Source organism: Leopardus geoffroyi, chromosome A3 (genome assembly GCF_018350155.1).
Source record: "Leopardus geoffroyi isolate Oge1 chromosome A3, O.geoffroyi_Oge1_pat1.0, whole genome shotgun sequence".
NCBI classification, from domain to species: domain Eukaryota; kingdom Metazoa; phylum Chordata; class Mammalia; order Carnivora; family Felidae; genus Leopardus; species Leopardus geoffroyi.
Window position 1 is genome coordinate 118,307,420 of NC_059336.1, and position 25,004 is coordinate 118,332,423.

General features: G+C 42.5%; 1 protein-coding gene across 1 annotated transcript in view; it reads right to left on the minus strand.

Annotated features, from left to right (window-relative positions):
- Positions 1-10,227: 10,227 nt before the first annotated feature.
- LOC123581309 (solute carrier family 4 member 1 adaptor protein) overlaps positions 10,228-25,004 on the minus strand; it is a 29,239-nt gene continuing 14,462 nt past the window's right edge. The window contains exons 9-14 of the mRNA XM_045447323.1: positions 21,211-21,322; positions 18,763-19,003; positions 15,715-15,801; positions 14,413-14,480; positions 12,667-12,736; positions 10,228-10,571 (exon numbers count right to left, since the gene is read on the minus strand). Of these exons, the coding sequence (XP_045303279.1) occupies positions 10,522-10,571; positions 12,667-12,736; positions 14,413-14,480; positions 15,715-15,801; positions 18,763-19,003; positions 21,211-21,322 (628 nt within the window). The 3' untranslated portion in view covers positions 10,228-10,521. The remainder of the gene's footprint in view (positions 10,572-12,666; positions 12,737-14,412; positions 14,481-15,714; positions 15,802-18,762; positions 19,004-21,210; positions 21,323-25,004) is intronic.

The window sequence follows — 25,004 nt, forward strand, 5'->3', positions numbered from 1 at the left end:
GCAAGATACTTAAAAGCCCTTGACTCTGTCTCTTCCCTCCAAAATGTACGTAATAATAATGCCTTGCTCTTAGGGTTATCGAGAGGACTACATGAGGCAGTCTATGAAAATCTGGTGCATGCCAATGTATTATTCTCATATTCTACAAGTATATGCTGCTAAGGGTCCTGAAGTGATAAATACAAGCAGAATTCTTACCCCTACACAGCTTTTACTGTAGTCAAAAAGGTGGCAAATAAATAACCAAAACAGGCAGACATATAATTACAAGTTGCCATACATTCTATGGGGGTCATGGAGTTGTGGCAGGAGAACTGGGGGACCGTACCGCATATGGGGGTGCGGGGTTAGGGAAAGCCTTATTGAGGAAATGGCACTTAAGCTAAGACTGACGAACTAAGAGGGAGGGGTTGACAGTCAGTGGTGGGAGCAGCAAGGGCAGAGGCCCTGAGTGGGCAAGAACTCAGTGCAGGCAAGGAACTGTGACATCCTCTCCTCTGTGAGAGCATTTAGAACTCCTTGAAAGCTCCTTGAGGTGAGGGGCAGTGGAGCACGCGGCACAGATTGGACCTCCATTAGTGTTTGATGAGTGAACAAGGGAATGGGTATCCCTTGGTTTCAATATTTGCCATGAGGAGATCTACCCTTTCCCAGCCCTTCGCAGTACCCTGTAACAGAAAGGAAGGTTTCTTTTGAACTTGCAGCTCTGGCATTTACCCCTCTGTGGGCAATTTGCTTAGATCACAGAGCTGGAAGGGACCCCAAAAATCCCACGCTCCCACCTCTCGAGTTGGAAGGAAGGAGCAGAGGTCCAGACTCAGGACAGACTTGCCAGAACCCATAGACCCGGTTGGGGGCCCAGTTCTGGTGCCTTCCCCAGCCCCTCAGCCTGCCTTGTTTATTTGTTCAACAAGTTTGTTTCAGCCATGGCACAGCCTGTTCTGACACTGGAACATTTATGAGATGAGCCAAAAAATCACAGAAAAATGGTCTGCTCTTGGAGCTAAGGGGCGGGGCAGCCAGGGTGGGAGACAGGTTTCAGGCCAGCTCTGGGGCAGAGTTCTGGCTTATCCTTTTGCTGTCTTTTTCCCTTCTGCCTTGGGAACCAAAGGGACTCCAGTGGGATTTCCCGCCTCAGTTTCTCCAGGACCATGATGTGGGAAGACTAGAACATTCGACCATAACATTTCCAGTTCTCACCTCCACCCTCATTAGCTCCATTCCAAAACCCAGCTTCCACCCACTGAGTTCATGCCACAGCCTGATGCACCCGATCAGCCCAAGGATGGAGGAGGTGCACGGTAGTGGCACTGACCTGCCCCCTCTGCCTGCAGTGTCCTCTTTCTCTCTGCTCGGGGACTCTAGCTTATCCTTCCAAATGCAGCAGTCATGCCGCCATCTCTAAAACGAACTGACTCCCGACATAGTCTGCTAGCCACTTCCCAAATTTTAAAAAGCCCAACCGCGGCAAACGAGATAGCCGAGATGCTGATTTCTTTGCTTTTGTCTGACTGGATACCTACTCGGTGTCGTAATGCTAGTTCTTATCTTGTGTTGATCAAAAGCATTCATTTGCAGTTACATAAATAATCAATTACCAAAAACTTAGAAGTGAATAATTAATAAATGCAGGGGCTTTTTTGGCTGACAACATAATTTATTGAAACCTTAATTAAGCCTAGGGTGGGAGAGGGGATGGGGCTAGGATGACAAAAGGAGTCCGGATGGTAAAAAGGTGACTCTAAGGTCCTATGCAGCCCTTTGATACACATGGCTGCCTCATTTCCCCCGAAGGCCTGGTACATAGTAGATACTCAGAAAGTATTCATTGAATGTATGAGTGTGTGAGGATGATGACACTCCCTGGCCCCTGGGATCATTCCCCTTCTGCCCTTTTACTCCAGGCAGCTCCCCAAGAAGCAGAGTCTGGCCAGCTGTGGGAGGTGCTGTTCTCCTTCACTTCCAAGATTAGCTCAGACCTTAAAAATCACAGCACGGCGCCTGCTCCTTCCATGCCAAGGAAAACAGTAGATGTCAGAAGCCTCCTTAGGTATCTGGAAGAGAACAGCTCCTTCTGCTCCCTCCCTTCCTTGTATGAGGTCATTGAATCAGGATGACAAAGCAAACAGTGACATGTGTTAGGACTTGTTCCTGCCCTGATTCCAGGCTTCTCCAGCCCCTCCCTCCTCCCAATCTTCAGAATGGCAGCCCTAGGTGTGGACAACTAACTGAACTAAACTCAGTCCTTGGGATCCTGGGAAATGGGTGCTAGTTAGGAAGCATCTTCTACAGTGGTCAACAGAAGGTCCTGGAGAAACCTCAGTAAAACAGGGAACTGGGATATTAGCACCACTGGACATTTGCACAGACGTTTCCCAGGCTTCAGTGTGCTCTCATCTATTCTCATTTGAGTTACGGAAAGCAATACTTCTCCGACTTTGCAGATGAGAAAACTCATTTAAGGTCAGCAAGTTAATCAGGGCTACATGGCTCGAGGGTCACAGAGCCAGACTTGAAATGAATTTTATGACTCTAGTTCCATCTTCCCACCTAATGACAATTCCTTGACCTTCAGTCATTGGTACACCTGCTTCATGCTTTTTGGCTATTGCATGCCACCATACTATTATTTACTTAACAATTTTCTTTAGATAAACTCAAAAAATGGACTTCCTTCTAAGCAACAGTATGTATGCACCTGTATATATGTATAAATAATATATGTATATATTTGTATGTGTAACTGCTAAAATTAAACATTTTTATCCTCATCCCCGAAAGTCAACTCCTAGATAACACCAGGGATGCCAGTGCACTCTTTGAGAAACTGTCCAACTGTCTTCCATCAACCTTGCATTACTAAGGACGGATCTCCACAGGCTGGCAGCCAAGTGGCTGCCCTTATTGAAGTGCCCCACCAGTGGGATGGCTCAGGGCTCACACTGTTGTTGGGGCCGTGCCTCAAAATCACAGAGTTACTAAATCATGGAGGATAAGAAAGAGATCATGGAATCCAACCCCCAAGGGGCAGGGCCTTCTGCCAGTCACAGCCCTAAAGATGAAAGGGGGCACCATTCAGAGACATAAAGATGAATCAGAGGTAGTCCTGACTGTTAAAAAAATTTTTTAATGTTTATTTTTGAGAGAGCGAGAGAGAGAGATCACAAGCTGGGCAGTAGCAGAGAGATAGGGGGATAGAGGATCCGAAGCGGGCCCCACATGCTGACAGCACAGAGCCCGGCGGGGGACTCGAATCCATGAACTATGAGATCATGACCTGAGCCAAAATCAGATGTTTAACCAACTGAGACACCCAGGCGCCCCGGTCCTTGCTCTTAAAAACTCAGAGCTGACAAACATAAACAACCGAAAACTAGAAGGAATAAGCAAAGGATCTGGAATCAGAGAAACTCTAGACTTGGTTCCACTATGAACTTGGCATGCCTTTGGGCAAGTCACTTCTTGTTTCTGAGCCTCAATTTCCTTAAACAGAGATGATAACATCTCTTCTTTTTACCTCTTAAGACTAACAGGAGATTCATTTTTTTTAAAACACATCAAAACATCAAGCTGTGCCCCTTAATCATATACAAATTTTATTTGTCAATTATACTTCAATAAAGATGGGGGAAACGGGTGTGAAAAGTCCTCTGTTAAAAAGAAACAAACCGTAAAGCTGTAATATAACGTGTAAGTACTAAATAGACAATGCCCAAACTCCTCCATAGAATTGGCATCACTGCTGGAGAATGACTTTCTCAAGGTGAAGTGAAGCACCAGCAACGACAGGTGGGGAAGAGATTTGGAGAGCACCATTTGAGCCTTACCAGCATCCCTGACTTCCTGCTCTCAGATCGTGGGCCCAGGAAAACATTGGTGAACTGAACCAGCTCGCTGCGCATATCTCTTGCAGAATCTTTATTTTCTTCTCTGATTTGTACTCTTTCTTCTGCTTTGAAACATTTTCTTCTGGCTTTCTGCCCAGCGTGCAAGTTGACTGCATAGTAATGGGTCTCTACTGCCCTCTTGTGGTTGTTCTCAGACACAGCTGCATTGACTTCTGAAGGGGTGTGCGTGACAGCCTGAGGAAACCAGAGCCAACCCTCAAGATCAAGATTTTCCAGGGCCAGCAGAGGACTTAAAGCCCAAATTAAAGCCAGCTGCTGGAACCCAGAGCTCCTTGACGGGAAAGGGTAGTTCTGCCTGGTTTTGCCCCAAACAGGACAGGAATCCAGGCGGTCTGTCTGCATTAACCCTACTAAAACCATCAGTTCCTAGATTGTCCAGTTTGTCTGAAGCAAGATGTTGGAAATGAAGGCAGCTCTGAATCACCTTCTCTGCCCAGATGATCCAAGAATAGAAAGGGCCAGGACTAGAACTTCCAAACTCCACTCATTTAAAGCAACAGATAACTGAGTCCCCATTTCGTGAGTAGGTGCCACGGGGTTTGGGGGGGGGGGAGGTATAAAATAAAATAGAGAATTCCTGTTGTCAAAAGCTCATAAAGCTTACATGTGTAAATAACTCAAAGCACACATATAATTAACAGACACTGGGGCACTGGAGTAAGGGTCGTGTACAAGGCTGCTGAGGGAAGGAGAGATTCATGACGACCATGGGGATCAGGGTTTTCTGAAGGTAGTGAGACTCAAGCTGGACTTTTTTTTTTTAATGTTTATTTTTGAGAGAGAAGGGGAGACAGAGTACAAGCAGGGAAAGGGCAGAGAGAGAGAGGGGAGACACAGAATCTGAAGCAGGCTCCAGGCTCTGAGCTGTCAGCACAGGGCCCGACACGGGGCTGGAACTCACAAACTGTGAGATCATGCCCTGAGCTGAAGTTGGACTCAAACTGGACTTTTTAAAAATGACTGGCATAGGGGCGCCTGGGTGGCTCAGTCGGTTAAGCGTCCGACTTCGGCTCAGGTCATGATCTCACAGTCCGTGGGTTCGAGCCCCGTGTCAGGCTCTGTGCTGACAGTTCAGAGCCTGGGGCCTGTTTCGGATTCTGTGTCTCCCTCTTTCTCTGACCCTCCCCTGTTCATGCTCTCTGTCTCAAAAAAAAAAAAAAAAAAAAAAAAATGTTAAAAAAAAAATAAATTTAAAAAAATAAAATAAAATAAAAATGACGGGCATAAGCAGACATGAGCAAGGAAAACCACAATGAAACTAACAACAGCTACATTTGGAGGGGAGCTGATTATGTGTCAAGTGCAGCTAAAGGGTTTTATAGATATCTGTTATTTAATCTCCACAAGACTATGAGGCATTATTTTCTCAATTTGATAGACAAGGAAACCGAGGCTTAAGACCACGTACAGCAAAACTGATAGAAAATATAGGAAGAAATAAAGCAAAAGGTGCACTTGAGGAAATAGTCTATTATTACTAGAGTATCAGGTACACCGGGTCAGGTGGCAGAAAGGAAGGGATAAGGGCATATGGGGTATATGATTAGAAAGTACACCAACCCTGTAATAAGGGTTTTTAAAGCCTCAAATGAATTTAGACCTCAGCTTTTGGATACTGAAGAACATTTGAGATTTCAGAGCACAGGATTCTGCTCAGGGATGCATTTTAAGATAACTCAGATGTATGGAGGAGAGCTTGGTGATACCGGGATAAGAGGAAGGGAGCTCTGTGAAGAGTCATGGGGTAAGGGGAACTGGGGTCAGGGCAGTGGTCAGGACAAAGAGATGAATCTTAAAACCTCTACATCCAGAAATTGTTAAGACTGACTTGGGGAAATGAAGAAAATGGAACTACCTTTGGTGGGAACCCTTGTCCCCTCCCATGCTGAGCTCTCCAACCCACCTCTCAACACCAGGTCTTACTGGAAGAAGGGAAACTTCTGGTCTCCCATGGAATGGAAGCCTCAGTCCCACCCTGGACCATGGTTGTGCCAAACCTCTAAGACCAAGCAGACCAAAGTCACTCCAAGACCAGAGAAGAAATCTTGAAAATTATTCTCAATGCCCACATCAAGTGAAGAATCTCAGGATCAAAGAGCAGCCTGTCACAGAAGAGACCATGCCAGTTTGATGCTGTGACCTACTTCCCAAAGGTCAGGGAGAGTTTTATGTCATTTCCCAGCAGTCTGTCAAACCTGGTTGGGTCCAAACAGGGTTGGATCAAACCCTGTATGGGAATACCGCCCCCGCCCCCTGCCCAAGGGGCTTGGATTCCTGCTTTTGACTACCATAGGGCTGGGCTGGCGGGCTTCCCTCTGGCTCCCACTCTCAGGAAGCCGGCCACAGCTGCTGGCTCCTTGTCACACCATATCCGGAAGGTGGCAGCATTTCAATGGTAAAGCAACAGATGCCGAGGCCCTGGCTAACAGCTTCAAAGTTTGTTGAGAATTGTGTCATATTTCCCAAAAGAGCTAACTCCATCCAATTCCAGAAGTGGTAACGGGTAAAGGCTTAGGCTACAAGGAGACAGTGAGGCTTCATAATTCCTATCCTAGATTGGGGAAGTTCCAGGGAAAATATTTATAGCAGCCACTCAACAAACATTTGAATGTACCAGGCACTGGGCAAGCTCCTTAGAAATTTCCTAAAGCAAAGAAAGAGACTTGTTTTAATGTTAACTATATACCCTTTTTTTCTCTCCAGAATCCTGCTCACTATGGCACTACTTTATCTTTTTCTTCCAATAAGTGAGGCCCCATACCACAAAAAAGTGCTCCCAATACCAAAGAAAGGGCAACTAGCTGTTCGAGACTGGGGTCTGCCTGCAAAATTCCCACCTGCCACCTGGTCTTTAACCCCACCTGCTGCTGGTGCCCCCTGACTTTTAGGTCCATCTAGTGGAAGACTGCAATTGTCTTCCAGCCTCTCCTACTAAGATGCAGACTTCTAGATCTAACTACTTTCCTGACATCTTTACTTAGATGTCTCAATGGGACATCAAGCTCAACTTGTCCAAAACTGAACTTTTATTCTTCTCTGGCTCTACCCGCTCCTCCCAGCAATCTGTCACTCAGTCTCAGCTACTGCACTTTTCAAAATATTGCTAAGACCCATTTACCTCTCTGCATTTCAATCTCTACTTAGTACAAACTGCCATAATCTCTCCCTGGTGTTCTGTAGCAGGCTTCTAACCTGGCTTCCTGCATCCTCTTGATCTCTTCCCTCCTTCCTCCGCACTGTAGCTTAGGTGTTTTTTTAAAAACCCAAATCTGGGGGTGCCTGGGTGGCTCAGTAGGTTGGGCGCCCGACTTCGGCTCAGGTCATGATCTCACAGTTTGTGGGCTCAAGCTCCGTGTCAGGCTCTGTGCTGACAGCTCAGAGCCTAGAGCCTGCTTCGGATTCTGTGTCTCCCTCTCTCTCTGCCTGCCCCGCTCAAGCTCTGTCTCTGTGTCTCTCAAAAATAAATAAACATTAAAAAAAAAAAAAAAAAGTCTGGGGGTGCCTGAGTGGCTCAGGTAGTTAAGTGTCAGATTCTTGATTTCTGCTCAAGTCATTATCTCATGGATTGTGAGTTCGAGCTCTGTGTCGGGCTTTGTGCTAACAGCACAGAGCCTGCTTGGGATTCTCTTTCCCTCTCTCTCTGTCCCTCCCCAGCTCACTTGCTCTCATGCATGCTCTCACTCTCCGATTCTTAAAAATAAATAAATAAACATTTAAAAAAATAATAAAAACCCAAATCTGCTCATTTCACCATCACTAACACCCAAATGGCTTCCCGCTGCCTTTTAAATATAAAGGCAGATGTGATACAGAACTCCTGGGGAGGCCAGGACAGCTGACCAGGGATACTCTGCTTTTAATTAACCTATTGTGTTCTTGCTGTAACAGTATTTTTTGTAATGACTAATAACCTTATTTTCCTTTCTATGATAAGGAGACTGGGTCACCTTGATTCCCAGTAACCATAAAACTACAACCTCCCAGTTCAGGAAGGGATAACTAGCCTTTCGAATAGAAACTTCAAATATCCATGAACTGAGATATTTATTTCCTAAAGTTCCTGTAAGGAACACCCTGAGCCAGATGGAACCTTGAAGATGAATTAGCCTAGAGCAGGGGTTGGCCAACAACGGCCTGAGGGCCAAATCAGGCCTGCCACCTGTTTTCATAAATATTTACCGGAACACAGTCACACTCACCTGTTTGTGTCCTGACTATGCTATCTGCACTCCAGTGGCAGAGTCAAATGCTTGTGACAGAGACTGCATGGCTTGCACAGCTTAAAGTACCTGGCCATTAACAGAAAAGTTTTGCTGACTATGCTCCAAAGGTTGGGCTGCACGTGAAAGTCACCTGGAGTGCTTTTTAAAAGGGCTCACATCAGAGGTTCTGATTAAACTGATTTGAGGTGGAATCTAAGCACTAATATTAAAAACTTAGAAACAAAAAATTTCCCTCAGTGACTCTAATATGCAGCCACAGTTGAGAATCACTGATTTGATCTAGTCTCCTGTCTCATAGATGAGGAGTCAAGCCTATAGGCCAGGATTTGTCTCCTGTTTGTAATGAGTAACAACTACTAATATCTACAAAGCCCTATACAGCACATCCCTCTATATTATCTCACTTGACTCTTTTTTTTCTTTAATATTTATTTATTTTTGAGAGAGAGAGCGAGAGAGCAGGGGAGGGGCAGAGAGAGAGGGAGACACAGAATCCAAAGCAGGCTCCAGACTCTGAGCTGTCAGCACAGAGTCCAATGCATGGCTTGAACCCACAGACTGTGAGATCATGACCTGAGCCGAAGTCAGATGCTTAACTGACTGCGCCACCCAGGCACCCCTCTCATTTGATTCTTAGGACAAATCTGAGGTTCAAAGAGCAGGAAGCACTTCTGTCCCTACTTCACACATGACAGAACTGAGGCTCAGGAGATTTAAGTCATGTCCCCCCAAGTCTCCTATTTAGTAGAGGGAGCTAAGACTCACGTGCATGTCTTCTGAATTACCGATGCTCATTGTACAAGTTACGTATTTATGACTTATTTTGGCATATGGAGTCCTATTTGCTGTCAGGGTCTCCAGAGCATTTAGAAACCTACCTTCCTAAACAGACTATGCTCTGCAGAGCCACTAGGATTCGTCATGGTCACTGTCAGGGGAGGGTAAGGATGCAGGTGAGGGGAGAGGGTGCATGTAGGCGTATATCTATAGGTCTCATCTCCGTGCCCTCACTTAAACCAGAGCAGGTGTATTTTTACCTGTTCAAGCATTAGGATCCCACATACAATTGTATGAATAAAGAGTTCCACCTTTGAAGACCACTGACATGGCTCGGACCTTTGCTTACCGTTTCAATCCAAGATAGCAAGGTCACTCTGCCCCCAAATTCCTGTCACTTCTTACATCAAGTTCTTCCCTGTTGGTCTTAACGAAGTCCAAAAGAATAGTTTCTCATAATATCAATATAGGTACTGTTTTTTGAGAAATGAAAGGCATTACTTTCAGCAGACCAGACTTCCCACATCTGACAGGGTAACTGACGTTTCTTGTTACTGCTCCCTGCCTCACTCACACATATCATATAATGCAAAATATATAATATATACTGTATAAAAAAAGGAAAATATCACCCTCATCCACTCTCTTGCTCGGTCACAGTGTTTCTCCTGACTACTCACTGGGTCTGCTTCCAGCCTAATCCACTAACTCTCCACCTTGCTTCCATTCTGAGGCTTTTCCTTCCTGTGGAAGTGAGGCATTCGTTAATGTCGGGGCGGGGAGGGGCGGTGGTCGGGGACAGGGGATGCACTGGGGGAGAGAAGACATCTTCTCACATTTTTCTGTGTTTCCAGAGAGGAAGGAACTTTTATTCTCCTCTCCACAGAAGTGAGAAGCCCCATACTGGACAGAACACACCCAGCTTTCCATTCTATGACCTTATTTGCACCTTTCCACAGGAGGAAGAGAAACTAATCTGATTGATCTGAGTCCAGGACATTCAAAGAACTGAGTTTTTATCAGGACTGGTGCCTGAGTGCACAAGGTGTGCCACGGTCCCGGACTGCATCCTGATAAATCAGGGTCTGTCCTCAAACCTGGCAGTGTGAGGGGGTAGGAAGCTCTCCCTCTGTGTCTACTTTCAGTTCCAGGAATGACAGGGACACCCAGGGTCACACCATGGCATGACCTCCTATCTCAACACTTACTGGAGGAGGAGGCCATATCAGTGAATCCTAGAGCCCAACTGCCAGAAGCACCCTATTCCTCAGAAGCACAGTTCCTAAAACTTAACGAATGAAAGACACTGTGGCCTTAAACATGAGACATCTTCACCTTCTCTTTTAATAGAGTCATGTCTCTCACTTTACCATTTCTCAAAATATATGGTTTCTCTTTACATACATACACAAACACTTTTAAACATAAATGCCAAATTCAAAAGAAGCAGAGGAGTAGATAAATTTATGGAGCCACAGAATGGGAGAAAAGGCCAGTCACCAGATTTTACAAAAGATCACCTGAACTCCTTCTCTGGACATTCAACTTGATATATTATCCTAAATATCCCATGTCACATGGTCCACAAGTCTTCCTTTAGGATTCTGAAGCAGTCAATAGCCATACTTGTCATTAAGATGGGTCCTGCCATCTCCACTTTGGCCTAGATCAAAGTATAAAGAAAAAAAAGAAATACATTCACTTCTCCAAAGTCAGGAGGGAAAAGATACCCAGACATTAGTGTCCGAAAAAGTAAAACAGACAAAGAGGTTTCTTCTACTCCAGAACTCTGCCCTTTTGCATATGATTTCAAAACGTGGTCGTCTTTTCATGTCTACCTTCACATTTATGAGCTGATAAAAAGCAAACATTTGTAGTACCAAAATTTCTGTTAACTACTAGTGTATGAGAAACTTGATCCATAGAAAAAGCAACCTGTGATAAGCTTATGGGGAGCAAGCACCTCATATACTGCCTTAAGTGCGTGTGTATGAACATAAGCTGTATACTCTCTATAGAATGCAATTCACAATCTCAAAAATGTTTATAGTCTCTCATCCAGTATGTTAACTTTTACGACTTTTTTTTTCTACACACACAACTCTACACTTGCAAAATTATGTTATGTTAGAGACTACTTACCGCAGAGTTGTTTATAATAGCAAAACTGGAAAACAGCAAATATTCACTGAGGGAACTGGTTAAATAAGTAAAGGTATATCTATACCATAAAAAAGAACTATGCTACAAGGAGGAAAGGAAGAAAGAAAGAAAGAAAGAAAGAAAGAAAGAAAGAAAGAAAGAAAGAAAGAAAGAAAGAAAGAAAGAAAGAAAAGAAAAGAAAGAGAAATCTATAAATAGATACGGAAGGATATCCATAGAGTGATAAGTACAAAACAGAAAGGTACAGAATATGCTTCTATTTGTGTAAAAAAGGTGGTGAAATATCATGTATTTTATTGTTTACACACGCATTTCACATGACACATATAAGAAGTCACAGAGGGGCTCCTGGGTGGCTCTGTCTGTTAAGCATCTGACTCTTTGATTTCGGCTCAGGTCATGAGCTCACAGTGATATTGAGCCCTGAGTCAGGCTCTGTGCTGACAGTGTGGAGCCTGCTTGGGATTCTCTTTCTCCCTACCCTCCCCTCAAAATAAGTAAATAAACATTTTTTTTAAGTCATAAGAAAGTGATATTTTGTTGGCTTTAATGGAAAATACTGAGTAGCTGAGGTAGAACCAGAAGTTGTTGTTTTTAACTTGAAAGAAATTTTAAAATACATGCAGAAGAGAAAAATACAATGAACCTCCATGTACTCATCACCCAGCTAAAACAATTATCAATATGTGGCAAATCCTGCTTTGTCTACTACTCCCTCATCCTCTGCTTCTACTGGATTATCTTTTGTGTTTTTTTTTTAATGTTTATTTATTTTTGAGAGAGAGAAAGAGAGGGAGGGAGGGAGGGGCAGAGAGAGGCAGAGACACAGAATCCAAAGCAGGCTCCAGGCTCTGAGCTGTCAGCACAGAGCTCAACATGGAGCTCAAACTCATGAATGAGATCATGACCTGAGCCAAAGTCAAACACTTAACCGACTGAGCCACCCAGGCATTATCTTAAGGCAAATCTCAATTATAATTCCACCTGTGAACCTTCTGTACACAGTCCTAGAAGAACTGTTCCTAAAAAACATAATTCACACTTTGAAATAATTAATAATTTCTTAATAGTATCAAACATCTGGCTAGTATGCAAAATTATCCAAGTCGTATGTAACTTTTTTAATAGTTGTTTGTTCCAGGGGCGCCTGGGTGGCTCAGTCGGTTAAGCGTCTGACTTCGGCTCAGGTCATGACCTCATGGCTCGTGAGTTTGAGTCCCTGCATCAGGCTCTGTGCTGACAGCTCAGAGCCTGGAGCCTGCTTTGGATTCTGTGTCTCCCTCTCTCCCTGTCCCTCCCCTAGTTGTGCTCTATCTCTCTCTGTCTCTCAAAAATAAATAAACGTTAAAAATTTTTTTAAAAAATAGTGGTTTGTTCCAATAAGGATCCAAGCAGAATCCACAAATTATACTTGGTTGATATATCTCTTTAGATCTTTTACTCTACCTGTTCCCCTAGAAGGGAGAATTTTCCCACTTCATACTCTTATAAAAACTTCACATTTTGAACCTTAAACATACATTACCTACTGAGAAATATAAATAAGTCTTAAGGAGAATAAGTCTCAGAAGAGAAGAAAAGTAAATACAATCTACCTTCAGGTGGGACCCACACACAGTAGTCTGGGTCATCTTCTGGATATCTGGAGGAAAGTGTTGCTGGAAGCTGCAAAGAAAACATAAGTTATTTTACTGAAAATAATTTTAACTCTAAGAACTATTATCCCTATGCCTGTCAGCAAACAAAAACTAAGAGCAGCTTCCATTAATTACCTTCGCATAAGTAACCAAAAAATGGGAGAACATCTCTGAACCTTGACTTTTTCCTGTAAAGCCTCAACAAGCTGATTTTCAGCCAGTGAGAGTGAGTGAGGTTTTTTAAAAGAGGCAGTTAACAGAGATATGAGTTCTAATGGTATGATCTCCATACAGGGAATTTTGGTATTTGTCTTTTGATCTAGGTGGAGAAAAGAGTTAACAGAGCAAGCCTGACTGCTATCCTTTGAAAAGCCTGTTTGCAAGGTTGGCCCTCGCCTAGTTTCTGGGGACTTGGATTTCAGGAGGGTTCCTACTACCCTGATAAAAGTGGCTCATTATGCCTAAACTGTCTGTAAAAAACAATAGGGTTCATGCTGAACATCTACTTTCCTTCTTGGAGAATGAAACTGGAGTACACGCCAGGCAGGAGGTACCCATATGATCAGTCCCCAGTGGGCACTGAGTCTCTAATGGGCCTCGCTGGTTAGCAACATTTCACAAGATGTCACAACTCACTGCTAGGGGAATTAAGCACATCCTGTGTGACTCCACTGAAAAAGGACTCTTGGAAGCTTAGCCTGGTTTCCTCAGACTTTGCCCCATGTGCCTTTTCCCTCTGTTGACTGTGCTTGGTATCCTTTACTGTAGTAAATCACAGCTGTGAGTACAACTACATGCTGAGTCCTGTGAGGCCTCCTATGAATTATCTAGCCTGAGGGTGGTCTTACGGACCTCCTAACACAACTAGCAATCCCACTTTTGGAAACTTACTGTATCCATACAAAATTTTGTACACACAAGATTAGTCCTTATAGCACTGTTATAATAAAAGACTAGAAACAACCCAGCGTCAGGGCACCTGGGTGGCTCATTCGGTTGAGTGTCTGACTTCGACTCAGGTGATGATCTCATAGTTTGTGGATTCGAGCCCCATGTCGGGCTCTATGCTGACAGCTCAGAGCCTGGAGCCTGTTTTGGATTCTCTGTCTCCTTCTCCTTCTCCTTGTCTCCCTCTCTCTCTCTCTCTTTCTCTCTCTCTCTCTCCCTCTCTGCCCCTTCTCTGCTCGTGCTCTCTTTCTCAAAAATAAACATTTTTAAAAATTAAAAAGAAAACAAAAGAAACAACCCAGCATCAATCTATGGAGAAATGGTTAAGTATAGTACATCCATATAGTAGGAAGCCCTTGGTATACCAATACCTATTATGATTTCCACAATAGGTTAAAAAAAAAAAAAGATGTATAATGCAGTACATTACATTCTATTTTCCATGTAATAAAAGGTCAAATAAGAATATATTATTCAAATGTCTTTGTATGGCATAAAAGGATATGAACAAAGATTCACAAATTAATAAAAGAGGTATATGCACAGTTATAGGGAACAGTGTGGATGGAGACAACAGAGAATTCAGAAAGCAAAAATTCAAAAATAAGAGAGCCCAGACTTCTAGAAGAGGAGGTATTAGGCAGTTGGGAACTCTGCTAAGGTGATCCCTAAAAATTCACTCTTCTGAATGTGGTCCATGACAAGGGGATTCATTTTTACTCCTAGAGACGTGAAGATTATGACTAAGGTACTTACTTTGCCTGGACCGGGAGCTTTCTTTTTCTTCAATTCATCTCTGTTTTTCTCATATTCATTCTTTGATGCTAATTTGAGAAAAAGAAAAAAAAAGAGGCAATAGCTATTTCAGAATAAGTAAAATAGAAAAGAAAAATTTCTCCTTAGAGAACATTATATAAATTGAAGAAAACACGTAACAATCAAATTCTTAAAAATTCCCTCTACTGTAAAGATTCTATTAAAGAGAGAATTTTCCCTCTGCTAACAACCCTAGCTTTCAAATCCAAACGCTGTTCTAGAGCTTGAATATAATCACACTATTTGAAAAAGGAAAGGAAAATGGGCTGATTTTACTATTCTACAGTTCAACCATTACAGTTAAAAGCAGTAGAGGGGTGCCTAGATGGCTCAGTCAGTCAAAAGAGCATCCAACTTTTGATTTCGGCTCAAGTCATGATCTCCCGGTTTGTGGGTTTGAGCCCATATCTGTACTGTTAGTGCAGAGCCTGTTTGAAATTCTCTCTCTGTCCCTTCCCCACTCTCTCAAAAATAAATAAATAAACACTTTTTAAAAAAAAAAAAGCAGGGCTGCCTGGATGGCTCAGCTGGTTAAGCGTTTGACTCTTGGTTTCGGCTCAGGTCATGATCTCATGGTTTGTGGGTTCGAGCCCCACATCAGGCTCTGTGCTGGGTGGCTGGTGTCAAGCCTGCTTGGTATCCTCTCTGTTCTCCCTCTCTCTGCCCCTCCCCTGCTCATGCTCTCTCTCTCTCTCTCTCTCAAAAATAAACATTAAAATAAATGTTTGTTTATTTTTTTAATGTTTATTAAACATGAAAAACAACAAACGGTAAGATGATGACCTGAGCTGAAGTCAACGCTCAAACGACTGAGCCACCCAGGCACCCCAATAAACATTAAAAAAAAAAAAAAAAAAGGCAGTAGAAAACCAGTCCTTTTTATTAAAAGGCCAACTTTTCAACCAATTTCTTTTAATAGTTTTGGAATCACTCCCATGATAGGCACAGACTCATCTCTGGGAGATGGAAAATTGTGGAGGGCTATGCATGGCCATGGGAAGAGTGAAGGCATCAGGTATTCTGCAGGTCAGGAAAATGGAACCCAAGAGGCAGAAAAGGAATAAAGAAAGGCAAATGGGATGGCAGCAAACATAACCTCTCATATGTTCCAGCAGCGTCTCCCCCCAGCATGCTCTGTGAAAGGCCACGCTCTGTGCTGCTTCAGCTCGACTCCAACCCCTCCTCTGACACCAGCTGGTTGCTTATGTGCAGAGCAGCTAAGGAGGCGGCTACGCTACTTGCCTGAGGGTTCCTCACATGATGCAGCTGTTTCACTAATCTCTTGATAATCTTTATTCTGTTGCACTTGGCTGAGTTGAGACATGTTTTCTATAAAATGCAGAACCAGAGTGTACTGTTATTATTTAATTCATAGGAGGGAACCAAGAAAACAAAGGCAAAAGCAAGAAAAGCTAAGTAAATACAGAATCATCCAGCCTTACCATCATTAGCTTCAATAACCTTAATTAGATTTTCAAAAAAAAGTACCTCCATATGTCTAACAGAGAAACCAATTTTCCACTTTAAAAACTGGCCAACTCTGAGCTAAAACTTTTCAGCAGTACTTACCAAAACCCTTAAAAATGTACATATTCCTTGGCCTAGAAATTCTACTTCCAGGAACAGATTCAAAGAAAATAATCAGAGATGAATACCAAGATTTATTACATACAGTATGTTTATAATAGCAAAAATTAACAAATAATGTACAGGTCTAACAATATGGAGTTGATTAAATCAATCACGGCACATGCATATGATGGACCACTATGCTTATTGAAGTCACATTTTAAAAGAACATTTTAAGACATGGGAATGCAAGCTGGTGCAGCCACTCTGGAAAACAGTATGGAGGTTCCTCAAAAAATTAAAAATAGAACTACCCTATAACCCAGCAATTGCACTACTAGGTATTTATCTAAGGGATACTGGTGTGCTGTTTCGAAGGGACACATGCACCCCAATGATTACAGCAGCACTATCAACAATAGCCAAAGTATGGAAAGAGCCCAAATGTCCATTGACGGATGAATGGATAAAGAAGATGTGGTATATATATACAATAGAGTATTACTCGGCAATCAAAAAGAATGAAATCTTGCCATTTGCAGCTACATGGATGGAACTGGAGGGTATTGTGCTAAGTGAAATTAGTCAGAGAAAGACAAATATCATATGATTTCACTCATATGAGGACTTTAAGAGACAAAACAGATGAACATAAGGGAAGGGAAGCAAAAATAATATAAAACAGGGAGAGGGACAAAACATAAGAGACTCTTACATACGAAGAACAAACAGAGGGTTACTGGAGGGATTATGGGAGGGGGATGGGCTAAATGGGTCAGGGGCATTAAGGAATCTACTCCTGAAGGGGCGCCTGGGTGGCTCAGTTAGTTGAGCGTCCGACTTCAGCTCAGGTCATGATCTCGCAGCTCGTGAGTTTGCACCCCGCGTCAGGCTCTGTGCTGACAGCTCAGAGCCTGGAGCCTGCTTCCGATTCTGTGTCTCCCTCTCTTCCCCAACCCACTCGCATTCTGTCTCTGTCTCTGTCTCTCTCAAAAATAAACAAACGTTAAAAAAATAAAAACTAAAAAAAAAACAAAAGGAATTTACTCCTGAAATCATTGTTGCACTATATGCTAACTAATTTGGATGTAAATTTAAAAAAAATTTTGGGGGGCGCCTGGGTGGCGCAGTCGGTTAAGCGTCTGACTTCAGCCAGGTCACGATCTTGTGGTCCGTGAGTTCAAGCCCCGCGTCAGGCTCTGGGCTGATGGCTCAGAGCCTGGAGCCTGTTTCCGATTCCGTGTCTCCCTCTCTCTCTGCCCCTCCCCCGTTCATGCTCTGTCTCTCTCTGTCCCAAAAAAAATAAATAAACGTTGAAAAAAAAAATTTTTATAAAAAAAAAAAATGTCGTTTAATAATAAAATTAAAAACAAAAAAATTAATTTAAAAAATTAATTAATTAAAAAAATAAAAGAACATGTCAAGACAGAGAAAAAAATAGATTATAAAATAGCATGTACAACATAACCCTAATAGTGAAAAAAAAAGAGGCCTAGAGTAATCCCTAATCAGCTGCAAATTTACTAATTAATGTATCTTTACCAAATTTTAAAATCTTCTATTTTTATACACACACATATTTCCTTTGCTCCTTTAAGGAAAAAATACAATACTTATTGCTCCCCTTCCTGCTGGCCTGCTTATATGCCACCCTCACAATATATGGATCAGAGACTAGACTCATTAAAAAAGCACGTATTACGCACCTTGTTGGAAAAGGCTAAGCATTTTGCCAATAACTAAACAAAAGGAGAATGCAAAAACAAAAGATCTCTCACAGATGAAAAAACAGTAACTTTTCTTTTCTCAAACAACTGAGGATGATTCAAGAGAATGTCTACATACCAGGCCTGTTGTTTTATGTAGATAAGCCTGGTTTGTTTTGGAAGTAGACATGCAAACTTTCCCACACATATTTAATGTCAGTTTTTGTTTTGTTTTTCGTCAAGCTCTCTATTTTCTGTGAAGTCTTAATATTGCCAGACAGTTTGGCCACCCTGCAGGAAAGTAACTCCTGCAGTGGACAAGGAGAGAAAGATACTAAAATGATAAACAATTATCTCTAGGGGTGAGACTGCAGTAGATCTCTCTTTTCTTCTTTGGACTTTGATGTATGATCAGAAGTTTCTAAAATGAATTTATCTTCCTCTTATAATCAGAAGAAAACACATTCAAAAGCCAATCAATTCCCTCTTTTTCATCAAGCCTTTGCTGAGGTGGGTCTCTGCTAGGTGTTCTGCTAGGTACCACGGACAAAAAGATGAATGAGGCATTATGCTTCCTGAGCAGTATGCACAGTGGGTACAATTATGCTTAGCCTCTGTTTTAGGGATAGGGAAGAAAATGAGCAAGAGGAGGTTTATCCTTAAACCACCTAATCAGGCCTCATCATGAACCTAGTCCACTGCCCTCCAATCACACAGTGGCAGCTGCTCAGGGTTATTTCATAGCAACTGTGGTTTCAGATTCCACAGCTTTCAAAGTTTCACAACTCTGGAATACACTGGAAATGCCTGCCCTTATTTTGCAATGAGGATAAATAATGACTGACAGTCAAAGAAAGACCAAGAAAATATGTTTCCACAGAGTCAGCTGTGTTATATATCATAAAGTGCCACGAAGTCAAAATGCACAAGCAAGAACTGGCTTTGCTTTTTAGACCTCTGCACAATTAATGCAAATGCCCCACTGAACAGCACAGGAAGGAGAAGAAAGATTTACCATGGTTTTTTGTTTCTTTAGAACATGTGAGATCAGTGGGAGGCCTCGCTTCCTGCACTGCTTCTTCCGGCTCTATCTCCGCCTGTAACCTACTGCTCTCAGCCTCCATTTTTTTCTTTTCATCCTCCTCCTTTTCCTTCTCCACATCTTCTTCTTCTTCTTCCTCCTCCTCTTCTACTTCAGGCTCATCCTTCATTCTCATTAGAGCTGGAGGGAGCTCTGGACGTTTGGGGGGTAACTTCTATAAAGGAAACAAAACCATGAATGAAGAGTTCCACATAATGAGAAAGAGACAGCTCTCCTCAAGGAGGTTAAGCTAAATGTGGAGAATGTCTAACCCCTCCAGGTTGATGAACCCTGCAGAAGTCTGCTGGAAGGAGGACCTGCACATGAGCTTTTATCCATCTGTGGACCCTTAACACATATCTTTATTAGTTTCTAGGGTCCAAAGAATATTAAGTACAAAACACTTGAAACAGCTTGTAGGGAATGAAAACATTTATTCCAGGCGAGTACCTGCTGCAGGAATTCTGTCCTGTGACCCCTCAGGGGGTTAAAGGAGCTTCATCACAAAATCTAAGAAACAGATTATTTGCCTAGATTTTTCACTTTAGATTTAACTCAATTTAAGGAAATAAGACATGTAAATCAGTAAAACAGATCCTGAAGAAAAGACATTCCTTGAAGAATAAAGTCAAACATTCTGATCAAGACCTCTCAATAAAAGTAATTATTAGAAAAAGTTGATTGCAGCTTAAGAAATAGAAAGTACCAAAGTGTACGTTGGGCATATCATTTTTTAAATAAAGGATTTAATTCAGTAATCCTTTCAAGAGAGCTTTTTATTTGATTTTTTTAATTTTATTTTAAGTAGGCTCCACGCCCCACATGGGCCTTGAACTTATGACCCTGAGATTAAGAGTTGTATGCTGGGCGCCTGGGTGGCGCAGTCGGTTAAGCGTCCGACTTCAGCCAGGTCACGATCTCGCGGTCCGTGAGTTCGAGCCCCGCGTCAGGCTCTGGGCTGATGGCTCAAAGCCTGGAGCCTGTTTCCGATTCTGTGTCTCCCTCTCTCTCTGCCCCTCCCCCGTTCATGCTCTGTCTCTCTCTGTCCCAAAAATAAATAAACGTTGAAAAAAAAAAAAAAAAAAAAAAAGAGTTGTATGCTCTACTGACTGAGCCATCCAGGCAACCCTAAAGAGAGTTTTTAAGTAGAGTTTTTCCGCTAACTAAAACATAAGTACTTCCAGTCCCCCCATCCTCACAGAAAAACCTCCATCTCAGGTCAACCACATACTCACTCACAACATATGGCTGGGACTTCAGGCTTCTTCCCCCAGATGGCAGTTTACCCTAATTGAAGGTGCTGGGGGCTGAATTCTGTCCCCACAAAATTCATACGTTGAAGTCCCAATCCTTAGTACCTCAGAAGTAACCATATTTAGAGATAAAATCTTTAAAGAGGTAAGTTAAAACAAAGCAGTTACAGTAGGACCCTAATCCAATATGGCTGGTATTTTTTTTGTTTGTTTGTTTGAGAGGGTGAGAGAGAGAAAGAGAGAGAGAGAGCGAGCATGCACGGAAGGAAAGAGCAGGGGAGGGGCAGAGAGAGAGGGAGGGAGAGACTCCCAAGCAGGCTCCGCACTGTCAGCCCCACCTGGGGCTCAATCTCACGAACCTTGATAGTGACCTGAGCCAAAATCTAGATTCAGACGCTTAACCAACTGAGTCACCCAGGCATCCCACTATGACTGGTACTCTTATAAGAGGAGGAGGAGAGGGGAGACACCACAGGTGCAAGTGCACAGACAGGTGACCACGTGAAGATGCAGGAAGAGGGCAGCCATCCCCAAGCCTAGGAAAGAGACCTCAGGGGAAACCAACCCTGCTGGCATGCTGATCTTGGAACTGTGAGAAAATAAATTTCTGTCCTCTAAGCTGCTCAGTCCGTGGTATTTGGTTAGGGCAGCCCTTGCACACTAATACACAAGATTCAGCTCTTTGGGGTGATGAAAACCTTCTAAAAGCTGGACCTGTAAACAGGGATGTATATAAAACAAAAACATTCACCAGTGAAGTGTTAGAGGATAACAGAGAGATCACAAAACTCAAAAAAGAGAGGACCTGGATTTGATTGCCAGTCTAGTCACTTAATGATGATGATGTGTCCCGTAATTAACTTCTCTGACCCTGTTTCCTCACCTGCGAGAGGTAATAATTCCCACAAGTCAGCAAGTGTTGAAGGGATTAAATGAAGTAAGGAACACCACATGGCAGAGCCGGGTGCAGTGACTATATAACTAACAAATATTGAGTCCCACCAGGAAAAGAGACACTTCTTAAATGCAACATCCATCACAAATTAATACACTGATGTTCAATGTACAAATCAGTTATATGCAAATTGACTTGAGAGCTAAAAGTTTAACACTGTGACCCACAACTTACCCCTACTGTTCCCGTTTTTAATTTGAATTTGCTTCCTCCTTTCATGGCACCAAACAGAGGCAACGTAAGCTTTTTAGCTTTGTTTTCCACATCTGTAGTCTGACTTTCAGTCCTAAGAAGAAAGAGTAATTGTACATGTCTATTCCAGTGAGGCCAAAATTTTATCTAAAAACACTCTGGACTCTGACAAAGAAACTTCTGGGAAACAAAAATTTCCACAAAATGAATATCTAAGCATATACCAACAGGAAAAGGCCAACAGAGTCTGAATGGACAATGATACTGCTGACTGTCACAGACACAGGACTATTAAGGGTGAGATGAGGTTCTTAACTTCAGTGAGTCCCAACATGCTACATGACTTCACCTTCATAAAATGATGCTAACAGTACGAAGGTCACTGGCAAATGGGGCAAGATCCCATTCCCACTAAGTGGCAGGAGACGGGTCCACAAAGTAAAGCCCTATTTTCCACCAACCTCGCAAGAGGACCCACAGTGTCTTGCCTGGAGTCCACACTTATCCTAACCATGGACAAAGGCTCTGATCACAGAAGTTAAAAAAACAAAAACAAAAAACCTCTGTGAAGGGGCTACGCTGCGTGGTGAGTAATGACAAGGACATAATGAGAGACCTTACAACTGGTAGTTTGTCAGCGTCTCACTGGCTGGAGAGAGTTATAACAGCTAAGCCCACTAGGGTAAAGCTAAGGAAGAGCAAAAAGAAGAGATTATAGAAATTGGGAAACAGCAGGGGCAAAAAAAAGAACACAGCAAAAACAAAAAGGATGTAGTTGAGTTGACAAGACATTCAGAGAGTAGGCAGAGGTGACGATGACAATATAGCATGAGGAGACATAGGGAAGGGCAGGCCTGCATTCTGGAATACAGGGACAGCACTGGCACTCAAGACACACAGTGAGCCATATGAGAAAATGACCTTGCTGCTCTATACTGAAGCCCCATTTGTCACTACTACTTTCTTCTACCTAAGTCTTACCCCCTCAGTGGTGCTCTTGGGCCTAGCCTCACCACCTTGCTCTCTACCATGGACAGACCCATTGCCTTGCTAAGGCCACCAGAAAAATCCTGCCTGTTTGTCTGTAAAGACTTTTCATCAAATACTATCCTTCACAGCCCCTCCCTACAGGTCTCAGGAAGGTTCTAGTATAGAAGACAAAAGCAAGAGCAACCCAGATATTCTTCAGCTCCATTAAATAGCTTGGCTTGTCTGGAAGATGGGCAAAGTCACCCCAAGGAGACAAAATGGCAGAAGATGGGATCCCAATCAAGAGCTGCTTGGGCAGGGGCAGGAGGGGTGTTAGGTAGAAAGGTTGGAAGGTCAACCAAAGTGAGAAGAGGAGGGAGAAGGTACACACATCTGTACATGTGCTGCTGAAGTGAGCACAAGGTACACACATCTGAAGTCCAGGATATAAAGTAGGAGAGGGAGGAGAAACTAGGCAGACACACAGACAGCAGGAAGGGAGGCTGTGGAGGAGACTGGCATACCTTCTCTGGAAGGGATGACTTAGCAAGGGAAAGGATTTCAGAGCTGGAATTAAAATTCACTGTTAATTTGTTTACCCTCAGCTATACCTCCAGAGTTTTTACCCTTTCTCCACAAACACAATGTTACAAATAACTGCTAGGTATAACAGAAACGACAATGATCACAATGATGATACAGACACTTTGTCAAGTGCTGTTCGAGTCATCTTTGCAACATCACCAGTACTTCTAATTGACAGACGAGGAAGGGGAAGGTCAAAGAAGTTGCATAATTTGCCTCAAAGTGCCCAAAAAGTAATTGACAGAGCTGAGAATGAAAGCCAGGGAATCTAACTTGAGTGCTAACCCCCCTCCTCACTATCAGTAAATCAAATGCCACCAGGGTCAAACAGACCTTTGTGGACTGACCTATCAGTCACTGCGTTAAATAACCAAACTACACATAAATCTTTTAACAAAACTGCTAGTAATTTAGGGACAAATTTTCTGTACAATCAAGGGCTCCAGATACATAGATACATTTTATCTTTACATCTCGACATAAAAATTGTCCCCCAGTACCTAGTTGTTTATCTATACAATGCCCCCAGCATCAAGTCACAGGTTTTGTACACAGGGGTAAGGCGCCGCATACTGACAATCTAAAGCAGTGCCGTCCAACAGAATTTTCTGCAATTATGGAAACGCTCTGCATCTGCACTGTCCAATACAGTAGCCACTATTCACATGTGGCTACTGAGGAGTTAAAATGTGGCCAGTTGTCTGAAGAACTGAATTTGCAATGTCATTTCATTTTAATATCACATAAGACTAATGGGTGCTATATAGGAAGGACATCACAGATCAAAAGAAAATGAGAAACTTTCTAGAATTAATTACCTTCTTAAGTGTGTGTACCCATCTGGGCAATGCCACTTTTTGAGATGCCCACTGGATTGTCCTGGATTGTGCTCACTTAAAGTGGCTTATTTCTACAACAACCTACTCAACATTTTCAAAATTTGTTGAGACCACATAGAACAAAATTTGAAAATATTGTCAAGTTGAAAGACTGGACCTTATTCTCTCTCTCTCTCTCTCTCTCTCACACACACACACACACACACACACACACACACACGCGCACATTCATACATTCATGAATACTAGTTAAGTCTGGGAAAAGCTATTCCCAAAATTTTGTTCACAAATTACTAAAAAATCTTCTCGATTTCTACAAATGGATTTGGGTTATTTTCTTCCAAAAATTTCCCCAAAATCAACTTTAGGGGATTATGCCTTCCCCCATTTTAAAGGAAGAAATTGCACTTTAAAAGTATTTAAATACATTAAAATTGTCAACTGGTTCTTAGGAATGACAAATCAGGTGTTAAAATGATAATCTGTGGTTTTAAAATCATAGATAAAAAAATGGTATTACGTTGTTGTATTTGTCTTTCTCTTTCTCTTATGAGCAAGATTGAGCATCATTTTATATAGTTATATAGCTATTTGTATTTCTTTTTCAGTGGCCTGTCAGTTGATATCCTTTTCCCATTTTTCTCTTTGGTAGATGGTTGTCTACTTATTGGAAGGTCTTTATAGATTAGGGAAATTAGCCTTTTGTGCATGTTGCTCTTTAAAATTTACTCTGGGGGCACCTGGGTGGCTCAGCCAGTTGAGCATCTGACTTCAGCTCAGGTCATGATCTCACGGCTCATGAGTTCAAGTCCTGCGTCAGGCTCTGTGCTGACAGCATGGAGCCTGGAGCCTGCTTCAGAATCTATCTCCCTCTCTCTCTGCCCCTCCCCTTCTCATGCTCTCTCTCTCTTTCTCAAAAATAAACATTTAAAAAAAAAATCTTTTTAATAAAAAAATAAAAAATAAAGAAGTTTACTCTGCATTAAAAATTAAGAAAAAAATCAGAGCTTTCCAATGAAAAAGGAATCAATATAGTTTTCTCTAAAAATCCTACAGCAGTCTATATTTCACAAATGAAATGGCTTTTTACTCTATGAAATCACTGCCTTCTGTGCTTTAAAGGGTTCCCTACAGTCTGTTTTTATTCTGTAATGATTATCTAAGAAAATAAAGATATAATGGGACTCCTGGGTAGCTTAGTCGGTAAGCATCCAACTTTGGCTCAGGTCATGATCTCATAGCTTGTGAGTTCGAGCCATGAGTCGGGCTCTGCGCTTACAGTAGAGAGCCTTGCTTGGGATTCTCTCTCCCTTATTCTCTGCCCCCCCACCCCCCACTCATACCTTCTCTCTCTCTCAAAATAAATAAACTTAAAAACAATTT